The 14,271-nt window shown below is 48.7% G+C and overlaps 3 protein-coding genes across 3 annotated transcripts; all 3 read right to left on the reverse strand.

The window, feature by feature from the left end:
• Positions 1–25: 25 nt before the first annotated feature.
• HOO65_020876 (uncharacterized protein) lies at positions 26–4,868 on the reverse strand (the record flags this gene model as incomplete). Its single annotated transcript, XM_071006268.1, has 2 exons — positions 26–2,544; positions 2,612–4,868. The coding sequence occupies 2 exons, from the start codon at positions 4,866–4,868 to the stop codon at positions 26–28; spliced, it is 4,776 nt and encodes a 1,591-aa protein (XP_070861514.1).
• Positions 4,869–7,284: 2,416 nt separating this feature from the next.
• On the reverse strand, positions 7,285–9,848 carry HOO65_020877 (RING finger protein; the record flags this gene model as incomplete). The annotated part of the gene is made up of 3 exons (XM_071006469.1): positions 7,285–8,796; positions 8,858–9,269; positions 9,367–9,848. 3 exons carry the CDS (start codon positions 9,846–9,848, stop codon positions 7,285–7,287), a joined length of 2,406 nt encoding a protein of 801 aa, XP_070861515.1.
• Positions 9,849–10,749: 901 nt separating this feature from the next.
• Positions 10,750–13,936, reverse strand: HOO65_020878 (DNA repair protein rhp42; the record flags this gene model as incomplete). Its single annotated transcript, XM_071006381.1, has 2 exons — positions 10,750–11,560; positions 11,628–13,936. The coding sequence occupies 2 exons, from the start codon at positions 13,934–13,936 to the stop codon at positions 10,750–10,752; spliced, it is 3,120 nt and encodes a 1,039-aa protein (XP_070861516.1).
• Positions 13,937–14,271: the final 335 nt, after the last annotated feature.

Raw genomic sequence — 14,271 nt, forward strand, 5'->3', positions numbered from 1 at the left:
TACCCTCATCTTTCTCTCACCAAGTTTATGCAGAAGGTTGGCCTGGGTTTGGGTTAGGATTCGGCACTTGTATATCCAGGCCTTTGACAGCAGCCCGGAGACTTGCCAATTCTCTCTTCAACTTCAAGTTGTCCTTGCGCAGCTTCGCCACTTCTTCGCCCTGTTGCGTCATCATCCCTAACAACTCCTCTTTATCCTCTCTGCCCTTACCCTTGACCGCTTTGACAATCTTGACTAGCTCGGTATTGAACCTGTCGTAAAGCGCTTTATTTTCTAGAGCCGTCTTCTGATATAGTGTATCAATTTCCACTACTTTGGCTTCGTGTGCCTTCATGGTCATTTCCATATCTCGTTGTAGACTTTCGTGGCGACCCGACACCTCGTGGATTGCTGTGGGAATCTGCTCTTCTAGATTGCGCACTGCAGCAGCCAGCCGGCGGAATTCCGGCGTGTTATGTCGGCCGCCTCCAACTGCACTGTTGCCAACGCGCGCCATGTCCTCGGTGATCTTAGACAACTCAGACTTCAGCGAAGCGTCGACCTCAGCTGCAGCCTGTTTCTCGCTCTGCAAGCGTTCCCGGAGCCTTTGTGGCGATTGGAGACGTAGTCGTTGGCCTGTCCCCCTCGTGGGACTATTGGGCCGCAAATTTTCACGAGGTTTCAGCGTGGGGATATTTGAAAGTCCCTTGGTTTGGATACGTTGGGGAAGTTTGCTGCCTTCTTCCCTTTCTCTGGGTTCCTTCATGACGTTAAAGTCAGATATAGTGGGCGATGGGGAGGCCGTAATTGGAGTAGCCCCCTTGCTGCTTCCGCCCGCGCTAGGAGGCTGAAATATGTCGCTAGTAGCAATGTTCTCCTTCATGCGCGGTGGCCGGATCATGCTTTGATGAATAGCTGCTCCAGAAGCAGGGCTAACAGGAATTCGTGACGGGGAGTGTGCGCGTATCGTGGCGAAGCGCTCGGGCGGAATCGTGACCATAGTGTGCTTTATGGCAGATGTTGTTTGTGATGTTGTGATTTGCGGTATTGGCTGCGGAGGAGAAACGACGCTAGTCTCTGAATCATCATCTAATGAGGTTGTCGCCATAAGACTTCTCAGATCCGATAACGAACTACGTCTCTTGGTCCTTTTCTTCTTTGTGCCGCCTGCCGTCCCATAAACACCGACTGGCTCTCCAATGGTTTCGAGTTGTGGTGGTGGTTCCATACGATGCGAGCTAGGCGGGCGTGATGAAACATAAGAATACTCCTCGAACGCCCCAGCCACAGGCGGCCGGTCTCGCGAAAGAGGGCGCCGGGCTCTAGTCTGGCCCATATTCGATAGATCGACAGAACGAGTTCTACTCCCTCGCGAGCTTGTCGAATTACTTTGTGAAATGTCGGTCGCCGATTTGCCGTGTTTACTAAAACTACGCCAAATAGACTTGTCCGAGTGTGTTGAATCCTTGCTGTTCTGGCGTAACAAGGTGTCAAAGCCGAATTTGCGGCGTAGAGACGAAGTGTTGGAGGTCAGTGATCCGCTATGAGACTTGATTCCGCGCATTGTGCCACTTCCGTTTATTGTGTCCAGGTAGCCGTTGGCATTTGCTAGAGCTAGCAAAGCGTTCTGGGCTCCGCCAGCTCCGATATTGCCAGATTCGTCGAATATCCGGTCACAGTCTTCGACGAGACGGTCGAGGAGGTTCATGTAGTTGGCAGCATCGTCCTGTGGAACTAGGATTTCGGCAAAAGCCAAGGTCAAAGCACCTCGATCAGAATCGTTGCCACAACCGTCCAAGAGATCAGCCAACAGCTTGATTAGTGATGTGAATGCACGTCGGTTCTGAGGGGCCATGTCGCCAAAAAGATAGTTGACAAAATCCGCAAAGTCGCCAGGAACACGGCGGTTGAGACGGGCCTGCAGCTTGTCCAGGGCGTTCATAGTCATGATAGGACCCATCTGCTCGGTCCACGCAATGCGGAGGAACTTCTCAAAAGCAACTAGAATGACATCAGCTCCTAAATCACTCGAGTACTCAAAGTCAAAAGGAGCCTCAATCAGCCGATTGTAAAGATCGTTTACAGCGAGCTCGTCTACACTACCGCGATTCATGACGGCACGGCCCAGAATGTTTCCTTTGCGCTGTTGCAGTGCTGCAACGTAGCCAGTAAAGGTCCCCTCTAAGCGCACCAAGGGATTCTCAGGCTTCGCATCATCAAGGGGCACCCGATCACGGCCCCGGATCGAGCCAAAAATTGAGTGTTGACTGCCAGAACGCTGTAGCTCCCGTGGCTGCAAAGACGGTGCGCCTTGTGAGGGGAACACAGCAGATACGGGTGTTCTAGAATGCTTCGAGGACTGCTGTACCTGATCAGGCGCCGAGCTAAGTGTTCCGTTCCAAATGTTCGAAAGCAACTTAACAGGTGATGTTGCTAGGAAAGACCGACTCTTTTCGCGGGTTCCAGTGAGATTCAAACCCTTGACAGTCTTGGTATAGTATGAAACAAGAGCCGGTACGAGATTGGGATTCCACACGTTGAGCTGAGAACTCATCAACTGAATGACTGAAAATTTGGTTGTTAGTAGCGTACTCACAATTATGGAAAGCAGAATTTTTTTTAGTGTACTCACTTCGTCTAGATAAAGTTGGCAGGAAATCTTCAAGAGCCACTTCATCATGGAAGGCTTTGCCACCTAAGCCTACTGCGTTTATAGAAAGTCGGCGTAGATCGCCAGCACCAACGTTAACCACGATATCAACCCCATAGTGGCCAATAGGTGCACCCTTGGTGCCTCTTTCGTGATCTATCACGACGCGAATTGGAGCAGGCTCCTTGCGTCCCTCAACAAGATAATCGGCTCCTTCTTGAAATACAGCAGCAAAAAGGCCAAGATTACTGTCCGGCATGCGAATCGAACGCAATGTCCACCGAGGGTCTTCACGTTCGGCCTCGGCAAAACGGCCTTCGACACGAGCCTTGGCAATATCTTCTGTCCACCGGTTGGCTTTGCCTTCAAAAGTCTCTTGTAGCCTAAAGCAACGCGATGTAGGCGTCAGGTCAAGGGAAAGTTCGTTGACGTGAGTGCGTTTCATATCCTTCACTGACGTCATCCAAACCAGTTGACCATCGTCAGACTCGGTAAAACGGACGTCGGCAAGATCATGCCAGCCCATGAACAAGAGATCGTATTCGGCGGTGCCACCTGCTGCATTTGTCATAGAAACCATAAGGCCTGCGGCCGAGGGCTTGTCTAGCTCCCGAAGAAAGTCACGACCTGTTATGTTATGTGTTTGTTTCTTGACTAGCACTACGCAATCTGCGAACACAAGGAACATGCCGCTCATATCGGAAAGCCCTATGCGTGCAGTTGTTACAGGAGCAGGGATTTCGATAAAGTCAGCAGCCATGATGATTCTTCCTTGTGGCACAAGACTCTCGGGCCAGGCTTCAACCATGTTGCGCAATCGGTTAGCCACATACGGCTTGTCTGGGAGAGGATCATCCATGGAGCAAATATTAGTGATAATATCTCGGGCACGAAGCATAGGCTGAAGGGCTGGATGGGTTATTGGAAGGCATGCAACAATTTGATCGATTAAGAGACTGTATCGTGGCAGACGCTGAACTGGCTCGATAAGAGAAGAACGAATAGTCTGTTCGCCAGCCTGACCAACCCGATTCTTAAAAGTGGATTGCTTTTCCATGAAACCATTGATCATCTGAGGGAAGTTCTGGCTAGCTCGTATATAGTCTTGATAGCTTTCGGTAAACTTCGGAAACCATTCGAGAAACAGGCGAGCCACTGCAAGAGCGCCACTTGGGTCCTTTGAACGAGTACTAGCGCCCAACTTTGAACCGATCATAGTCGCACTTGTATGCTCCATGTCCTTCTGAGCCTCCTCCTCAGAATCATCCATAACTTTGCGAAGCTCATGCATAAAAGCTGTGTTGAGATTCAAAATAGTGTCCAGTGACTCGGGGAATAGCTTGTCGACTTCTTCAACTGTGGGGCTTTGACTCTCGGGGGTTTTGGCTTGTGCGGCTTTGCGAAAATCGGCCGCAATACTATTGACGAGTTCGTTGACCTTCTTGACATAGCGTTGCTCGGTGTCTACAAGTTCGCATAGCTTCATGCGTAGGTCAAACTTTTGGTCTTTGCTAAAAGCTTTTCCGCGATTGAGAGATGTCGGTTTTGAGGGCGCTCGTCGTAGTCTTGATGTTGGCAAGAACACTGATTCGCCTAGTAGGCGGACCAGCGGTGTGTAGCCACCATACTGGCGCAGGGATGGATCGAGAATATCGTCTTCGTCATCGGTATAGTCTTCGTAGTCCTCGGCTTGGAGGGGAACAATGGAACCAGGAGGCAACACAAAGTCCAGATCCACGTTGGAGATATGTTGAGTTTGTAGGGCAGTTTGCAGGCTTTTGACGACGTCTACAGTGTTGTTGCTTTGTACTAACTCCTTGGCCAAGTCGGCAGCGTGCTGCTCCCCAAAGAGAACTGGGGGCGGCCCAGGAAGTTTTAGCCGTGTATTTGCGTACCGGTTCCGAAGGTACAACTTTACAGACTCGGGAAGCTCTGAAAAGTACTTGAAAAGACCAAAGGCAAGCCCCCGGTAGACCTCATCGCCCTGAAACTCACGGGGCAAATAGTCGACCACAGTGTAGAAGGGGGAGTTGGGAGATATGGTTAGGCGATGGAAGGACTGAAAGCCTGCTGCGCTGAACACGTGCACCTGAACACGGGAGCTGTTATGGGTATAATTGGCAGTTGTAGAGGGGCCGTGAAAGACGAGCACGGGGTGCTCGCCCAACAAAGGATCGCATGAGTGATAGAGGGTCACGCTCTCGGACGGGAGTACAATATCATCAGTGACGCGCACCATTCTCTAGGTGGTTGTATTTTAATGGTGACCGTTTCGCGAGATCGGATAAGGGAGATCGGAGGTCGATGGAGGGGGCCGAGAAGGAGAGGGGAGGACGGCTCGACTCGACTCGACTCGACTTTGGTGGCGACAAGAAAAGGGTTGGTTGTTGAGCCAAGGAATAAAGCTGGGCCAGGCAATCACAAGGCGTACTCGTGTGTCGTAGCTGCTGCTATATGAAGGCTTAAAAAGAACAGAATAAAAAGAAAAGAGAAAAGAAAGGGATAGGCTTGAACTTCTAGGGCTAGACTTGGTGAAAGAAAAAGGGTAGCGTAGCAACAACCAACAAGAAAAAAGAAGGGCTAGAAGGAAGATTTAAAGTTAACTATGGCCCCAGCAACGGACGTAACTTGGGCTGGCTTATGGGCTAGCTTTCCCTAAACAACCACAGTCAAAAAAAAAGAAAGAAAACAAATGTCAGCCTCTCAGACAAAACAAGAACAACAACATACAAATAGACAATATAGCGGTCGTAATGGATATGAGGCCGGAGAATAAAACAGACAAATGAATGATGGGAAAAGAGAAACAAATTGGCCTTGGCCTTGACGATGTGCGCCTGACGTTAGAAAGCCCTCGAAAATAAAAGCGAGTGTCAAAGAAAGAGGATTCAAGGCGGTGACCAACAATGCGGCCGATTCAATGCTGTCAAAAAGGAATGGGAAGCAGCACTCGACAGACAACAAGACTGCCAGAAAATAATTCAACAATATAGAAAGATGCTTAGTCGATATGGCAACCGGACACTTGCATTGCAGCACAATGGAGGCAAGCGGGTGGGAGAACCTAACAAGCAAACAGTGAACAAGTCAAGCCAAGGTGCATCAACTGTGTGAAGCCCAAGAGCCAAGTATACAATAAACGGGGGTTCGCAGCAATCAGTGCCAGCAACTGCCATTAAAAGCTATGACGGGGTTTGAGGGCTGAAAGCGGGGCAAAGCTGCTGTCAGAGTCGCTGAAAAATCAACATAAAACCAAGTGACTAGAAAGTATAGGTATGTGACTTGCTCAGGTAGCTAGCTACTTGTGCACCCATATCTCCATACCCGTGCATTCCAGACTCAACATTCTGCTCAGCAAAGTTAATCAGCCACGAGGCAGCTCCCTTTAGCCTTGTCTCGCTCCATCAAGCGAAGCCTTTCTCCTTGTACGCTTTCTTTGTATGAGCAATCCCTAGTCAGCCTTGCTTTGCTTACTTCATGTATACAAGTGAGGTAGTATGCATGATAGGAAGGCTACACTCCCCGAATTTGCTCTTGGGGTTTAAAGCGCTATAGTACTATAAACAATAGCCTTGAATAAACAAACACTAGCGCTAAGCTGACCCTGGGCTTCTCCACGCAAAACACACTAACCCAGCCTCGACTAACCCTAATGCTACTTTGCATTTGTAGACTAGTTCTATATCTTTAAGCAACATGCCTCATGTGGGAATTAAATTTCCACGTTTAATCGACTTGGTATTTAATAGATACGTTGACATTGTAAATTATTTGTTTGATGCCACACCACCCTGATAACCAAGCTTTCTCTTAATTTTCCGTAACACGGATAACAAAGTTTGTGCCCCACACTAGACTTCATCTTAAGCTTCCAGCTGCTTGTTCTCATTGTAGTCGGCGGCTCGGAGTTTTTTTTTCCTTCTCCTTTCCCTGTCGTTCCTCATAGCTCTCCCGAAAGATGTCGAGTCAAGGTGCTGGTGGTATACCTTTCACCTATGCCCCTAATAATGATGGCTATCGTCTCCTCGAACTGCCTTCTGAACTTGCCGCAATACTAGATAGCCCCAATGCACCCACGTAAGCCTTTCTGATTCCACGCTCTGTTCTCCTGTCCACTCTCCTTACTTTCTACTAACTCTTTTAACTGCTAGTCTCTATCTAGAAACCTCACCCACGACCGGCTTAGCCGTTCTTCGTTCGCCAGAGCACATATACACTTTGCGCCAGCGTAACACCTCTAACTCTATAATCCTCACTCAACCAACAGACCACACCGTGCGTAATAGGAGTATAGACTCCGATGACCAGGAAAGAGATGTCAGTGCTAGCCCCCAAAAGCAAGGGATCACTGCCTTTGCTACGATACATGAATCTATCGAATTAATTCGACAGGCGTCTGATAAGCCACCCGACAAGGCTGCAGCTAAGCCTGCAGTTAGTATGGGTAAATGGCATGAGCGGTTTGGCAAAACCCGCTAATAACTTGCGACTTGTTTCTTGCAGAGCCTTGAGGTCACTAGAAAAACAACCAAATTGCAATAGCCTCCATTTCAATACCAGTTAAGACAATCTTCTATTTAGCCTGATGTTTATATGGTGCGTGAGTATGTAGTGCCAAAAGTACTAGTCCTACATCCTGAGGGGCTTCTAGCCTTCTATTCTTCATCTTCAATTTCGATGGGGTTAGTGCGGGAACCGGCAAATTTGTGTGCCATATTGTATGCTGTATGATCTTGTAGCTGTTGTCCTGGCACCATTCTTCCTAGGCCTAAGGCACCATAGTTCATGGGCCCCAGGTCAATGGGAGGCAAAGGCAGTTGAGCAGGAAGGACATTATTATTCTGAGGAGCGAAAGTCTGGACAGAGGGAAGAAGAGGCTGGAAAACCGGGATATATGGATCAAGAGGAATTTGGGCATCCATAGGTGCGAAGAATGGCATCATTTGCTGAGGGAAAAAAGGCTGAAAAAAGTTGGCTTGCTGGTGCAACTGATATTGTGGTTCAAGCTCCATTTGCCATTGGAATTCTGGTTGCAAATTTAGATGGTGATATTGAAACTCTTGCTGTAGTGCCGGCTGCGTTTGGAACTCAAAGTTCAGATGTGGCTGGGGCTCATATGGCGGCGGTTGTTGTTGCTGGCGCTGTTGTTTCGGTATCAGTTGCAGTCGCATCAGTTGTTGTTGTTGTTCTAACTGTTGCTCTAGTTGTTGCTGTTCCTCCTCATCCTCCTCCTCCTGCTGTTGTTTTAACCGCTGGTTTTGTTGTTGTTCTACTTGCTGCTGTTGTTCCAATTCTTGTTGGTGGTTTTGTTCTTGCTCGAGCTGTTGGATTTGAGCCCAGAGCCGCGGGCGAGGTCGTGGATGACCTCGCAGTGAAGGTTGGCGAACTGGCCTATACCTTTTAGTGATAGCCGACCTGCCTGGTCTCTTAGCACTTAGATGCGCGTTCGGGTCTAAGGCATGAGCATCCTTCTTTAGAAATGGATTCTGGTCTAGAATGCTTTCTAGCGTACTCTTCCTGGCCTCCTCAATCGCTTTCTCATATCGCTTTGTCGTTTCTGCTTCGGTATCCCAGAGGGGGCATTTAGGTCCAGCTCTCTTGCCCTCTCCTGCCCTATAAAAATGGGAGTAGTCAGCGTCCATGCCACAGACATAGCACTGGGTGTTTCTGCATGTCTTGACAGAGCATGTCATTTTGTTGCACCCGGCTTCCTTGAGGAAAGGGGATTGGCATTTGTTGCATCTCCTAATCAGCGCATCACTCATGGCTTCCTCCACAAGATGACGAGCTGTCTCGGGGTTCCTAAGGTCCTCAGCGACGGTTTGGCAAGGATCAGACCCGTGGCCAGCTCTGCCACAGCTTCTGCAGCTCTCTTTAGAGCAGCCTGGGTTTTGGCAAAAGAATACCGGCGCTTCTTCTATCGGGGGATACTCAGCCATGAATTCGCAGTGTGGACACTGGAAAATGTTTTCCAGTCCAGGGCCGCTCAGGGCGGTTTGCCGCTCAATCTTTTCCAGTGCGACAATGGTGGTAGGAGATAGGAATTTACTCCACGACGTCCTGCCAAAGATTGCCTCACAGCCATCCATTGATATGCAGGTTAGTTGGCATTGCCGGATTCCAATTTGCGTCTCTGCGTAGGACCGGACACATTCAACGCAAAAGGGCTTGTCCATATTAGCAACTTTCTAGCACTAAATAAACTTTGAGTCGGCTATTAGGACCTACATGTTGCTCTTCATCAGAGTTGCAGTGCACTACCTTCCGTAGCGCTACACGTGTGAAGCAGCATCCGCACTCGAAACCAGATCCTTCTTTGAGATCTAGCAGGTCCGCAGCGTCTTGGATCTCCTTAATCCTAGCAATGCGTTCCTCGACACTTTCGATATGAAGAACGATAGTATACTCGTCAACTGCAAGTATTTGCCCTGGCTGGCTTAGCTGCGCCTTGTATTGCTTCAGGTTTTCTAGGGATCCTAGCTTGGGATTCGAGGGCGTTTTGGTTTTCTTTCGATTAGGGCTTATCTTGAGATCTAGAATCGCGGCATAGGTGGGCAATAGCCGACACCCATTTCTTCTAAATATTTGATCGATGAAGTTTGTATATAGATCGCGGAATCGCTCCTTGAGGCACGCACGACTAATAGGTAAAACCCCAGTATATTGCTATGTTAGCTCGAGGTCCGGAGACTGCAAGGTATCAGGCTAATAACGAGGGTATCTTTTTAAAGACATACGCAAGCGGTTTGTAATTGTTGTCATCTCGAAGATCTTTGGGGCTATTGGCTACTCGTTTTTCAAGAGTTTCAAGATAGAGCTCAAGCTCTTCAAGCGAAGCATCTTCCGATGGCATTTCCAGAGCGAATGGAACATTGCCGTCTGCATTTTGAGGCTTATGCTCCGCCCCAGCGACCAGCCATTTTTGTCGAGGATACGTTTTCCCTTGGTCCATGTCAGCTATAATAGAATTGACGATGGCATCGGTATTGTAGAAATGACGAACAGACATCGCCTCTAAAAAGTCTGTGTCAATGAGGGGAAAAATAGAGGTGACTCTTTGGGCACAGTCGGCTGCTGGATCGGAAGAAGAGTCGGACTGGGCCATGAGCGAGAGTATATCGTGGCCGACATCGCCGTAGTCTAGGATCTCGTTCATGTAGAAGTCGTCTTTAGTTTCGCCATGAGCCCCACGCTCTATTGGCTTCTGATCAAGATCCATAGCGGCATGAACACTCTGTGACTCCAAATGTTGGGTTTGAGCTTAACGGATCAGAGTCGGGATGAATTTTATTTCACGGGTACCAAGACGTGTAAATATTGTGCATAATGTTTATGGGCGTGTGTAGTACCAATAACGCCTAGATTAAAGTAAAAGCCAACCGGCCGTGATCAAGTTTCCAAGAGTTGCCGTTAATAATTCACCGGCCGATGATGATGCCAAATCAGACGGGCGAACGACAAGGATGACAATTTTCGCCTCTAAATAACTGCAACATTAGCATGGATGAAGGTTTGTTGTGCTGGCCGTATCAAATGCGCGTGACAAGAACACAAATCGCTCGATGCTCACAGTAACAGGGCGCTCAATAGAAACAGACAAAAGCGGTCAGTCAATGTCGTGCCAACTACCGAGATAGCGACGGAATATATTTGGGGCGAAAAATACGGGTGGCCTGTGTGATCAACAGGATACGTCGGCTCACGGGCTAATATTGCTGCACTGACAAGATAAAATAGAGGATAGTCACGAATATATTGTAGGGAGAGATGATATCATAGTTTCTAGATAGATGGAGCAAGTTTGGAGTTGAGGTAAGAGGAGGAAAAAAGGAAAGAAGGGAAAGGAAACGCGGAGGAAGGACAAGGCTGCAAATAAGGCAGCCAGAAAACCCCAAATGCCCAAGATAAGCAGAAACTCAGGCTGACAGCGTTGGTTCATGTTGATTGGTTGATGATGAGGCTGCAGAGTAACAATGGGAACTCCCAAAAAACGAAAGAAAGGAGCGAGTTGGCTAGCTTAGCCACTAGTGTTTTTATGATTACACAAATTACACAAACTTTAAGCACAAGCTGTTCTGGATCCAAATGCTTGTAAGATAGGCAACAATAACAACAACGGCTTAGGCTCCACGTTTCCGAGTGGAGCGCCGAGTCGCTCTCCTAGATGCAGGCTCAGGCTTAGGTCTTGGCTTAGCCCTAGAGTTGGCTCTCGCTTTCGACACTAACTTGGGCTCAACCTCGGCATCTGACCCAGGCTCCGAGAGAGCATCATCATCAGAGTCCAAGATCCCTTCGTTTCTCTCATCACCCAGAGATGTTTGTGGAAGCACCAAAGGCTCGTGCACACGGGTATCCTCCACGACCAAGCCGCCGTCGTCGTCATCATCGTCATCATCAACAACAGGGAAAAAGCTTGACGTCTGCAAAGATGCCTTCCTTTGATCAGCTCCATCTTCTTGATGCTCGATATCTTCCTCGTAGCCCTCTGGAATGAACCCGCCACCCATATCCGCCAGTGCTCTTGCCTTTTCCTCCTTTTCGCGCTGTAGGTCTTCTGGGCGCTGGTGGTTTCTGCCAAATACCTGGAACCCCTCCATCACCTCACCATAGTCAGCTCTGACCCGCTCAATGATACGCAGACCTTTGAGCAGCTTCCGCCACATAGCCAATGAATTCTTGCGTCGTTTCTCATCCTCTTTGCGCTGGCGCTCAGCCTCGTCTATGCGCACTTGCTCCATTACAGCGTCATAATATTCCTCGGCACATACGACGCCCTGGATGACAGGCACGGCCATACGGTGACCAAACTCAAAGTCAACAACAGCCTCCGCATAGTCATAGCCAAGCTTTTTGCAGGCACGCATAGCACCCCGATAGGGGACATGAACAGCGCCTTGGGGACACATGTGGGCAGCAAAGAGATCAATGTTTCTAGCAGGCAACATGTTAGTTTTAGAATAGCCTGATCCGTAAGGTATTTCCATCCGTTATAACTTACCCATAGTTGTTTTTAGGAATCACGCCGTTTTGAATGGGGTCGGGAATAATCCAGTCTGTCTGCTCCATGCTGTAAAGACCCTGCAGGGCCTTTTGGCCTGTCGCTGCCTCGGCCTCTGCAAGTTCTCGTCTTCTATTATTTGTGGCAGCGCGATAGGGAACACGCTTAAGCGGAATCTCACCCGATTTTGGCGCTCGACCCTGCTTATGCCATGTCTCCGCACTCTTGACATTAACAACATCACTGCGTCGGTAAATCGGCTCCTCATTAACCTTGCCCTTGACTTTTGTCTTGAAATAACGAACAATCTCTGCATCAGGTAATAGAGCTTCTTCGCGTTTGAGATGTCGTTCCAGAACGAACTCTGGTGAGGTTTTAAAATACTGCAGAGTCTCCTCGCCTTCCTTGACCTCCTTTTTCTCGGGCTTAGCTGGTTGCAAGTCCGTTGAGTCTTCTTGTAATTCAGCATTAGTGATCGGATACTTTTTGCTCCCATCTTGCCTTGCAAAACATGCCATTACTTTTCCAAACCAGTCAAAGTAATCGTAGCGTTTAACCTTGCCGTGGCGATTCCGGACGGCAATTTTCTCAATGCCCAAGCGATAGCCCTTTGTGCGACCCGGGAACATCTGCTTGCGCAGATAACGCACCGTGACATCTTTAGCAGTGCCATCAGCAGAATGCCCAATGACATAAGCCATTATTTGGCGTGCTTTATCGGCCTTCCCCCCTCGAGGCTCAAGCAATTCGATTAATTCTCTAGTAGATCCGATGGCTTTTTTAACCGTAGCATCTACAGGGATGTACCTATTGGTGATGGGTGAAAGGACCTCAGTCCAGTATATCGGAAATTCAAGGTCGATATCGTGTTTCTGAGAAGAGCGAGGGGTTTGGGAGACTGACAGATCGACATTTACAACCGAATCTTCGTCGCTATCGTCAAACTCCATAGTGAGATCATCTTCTTCATGGTCGTCTTGGTCCTCGGAATCGTCCTCTGAGTCTGCAATAGTCCGCAAACTCTTAGCTCGGCGAGAAGGATTCCGCTTTCCAGCTGTGCTCGTAGTCGTTTTTTTCGTAGTCGTTTTCTTCGTAGTGTTATTTCTTGCTTTGACTTTTGACTTCACCTTCGGCTTTTTGGCCCCTGGTCTTGGTCTTACTGCCATCTCTTCGGGATTAAGTTGATTAGGTGTTTTAGGCTCGGCTTCAGGCTCGGCTTCAGGCTCGGCTTCTTCAAGTCTATTCCAGCCAAAACCAAGGGGCTGCAGGTTTGCAACGAGTCGGGCTTCCATCCCCAAGCCGCGAATCAAAGCAGTGAATAATTGAGCCCCAACGTCACGACTTCCCTTCAAGGTCTGGGCGCAAATCCTGAATTCCTCAATATTCTCGATGCGTTCGCCAAACTTTTTGCTATTATAGGGGTCCTTTGCCCAGTCTTTATCCAGGCTGTCCAGCCGCTCGAGTTCCATGTACCCCCGCTTGCGAAGGCCTGGCTGTGTGACTTGAAAACGCTGTTTCCACCAGCCGACCAAAGTATCCATTAGTCTATATAACGGATCACGGCTCGGATCAGTCGCCACAGCTTCTTCAAGAGCAGCTGCGGCGGCGGTGGCGGGTTTTCCTTTTCCCTTAGCATTCTTTCTTGATAAACGTTCAGGCTCTTTTTTGTCGAGACCACTAGCTAGAAGCCATCGGTCAATATCGTCCCATAGGCGTGGGGGTATATGCGATATCATAATAGCTTGGACTTCTAGATCGCAAATCCATGCATTGCGTACCGTGTTATGCCACAATAGAAACTGCACATGCATGCAGTGTGTGAGAATTCGAGCTCGCCGCGCACGTTTCGTTGGGCCTTTTTTCTGACTATTATTCGTCATAGATATGCGCGTGTCTTTGCGCAGTGTGAGCTCTAGATCTCCAGTTGGAGCAGGTGCGCAATCAAAGTCCGGCATAGGGACAGGGACGTCTTCGAAGACCATGTCATCCTCGCTGGAGCTAGAAGCATCGTCGTCGTTGTCATCTCCAGACTCAGACTTAGCCGATAGCTCGACTTTCCGGCGCTTGGCCAATGGGACATCTTCAAAGTCGCCTTCTTCCTCAGATCCGGAAGACGACATATCACTTTCATCATCCTGGTCTTGGCCACTCTTGTTGAAAAGCGTCTGCAGCGGTGGGCCTATATTTGGAATTGAAACTGCGTCTAGGCCATCATAAAGGGTAGCCTTTCTCCGGCCTGGTCGAGCCGCTTTTATTGTAGACTCATCGTCCTCTTCGCGGAGCCGCTTTCGCGTAACATGTGGAGGCATTTTAGAGTATGACGCATAAAGCAGGAACAGTGTTCGCGTCAAGTACACAGCGGAATTGGAGATAAGCTAGATGACGTGACATCTCATCCACGCGAAGTCACGTGACATTATATTTCCCGAAAATTCGAAAATTCAACATCCATGCATGTAGTGTGGGCTGAAACATCTACAAGTCACAATAACAGCTAGGGTGAGATGCCAATATTGATTAGTAATATTCGAGAGGCAACACATGACAAATGACACTATCTCTTACTCCAAGGCAAGGGAGCAACGCAATTAGGGATGGCTACTTCGCTGATGCAAAAAGTAATGCAGTAAGCAACAGTTGGGCA

The sequence above is a fragment of the Ceratocystis lukuohia genome (assembly GCF_044167205.1).
Source record: "Ceratocystis lukuohia strain C4212 chromosome Unknown Supercontig2_pilon, whole genome shotgun sequence".
Taxonomy (NCBI): domain Eukaryota; kingdom Fungi; phylum Ascomycota; class Sordariomycetes; order Microascales; family Ceratocystidaceae; genus Ceratocystis; species Ceratocystis lukuohia.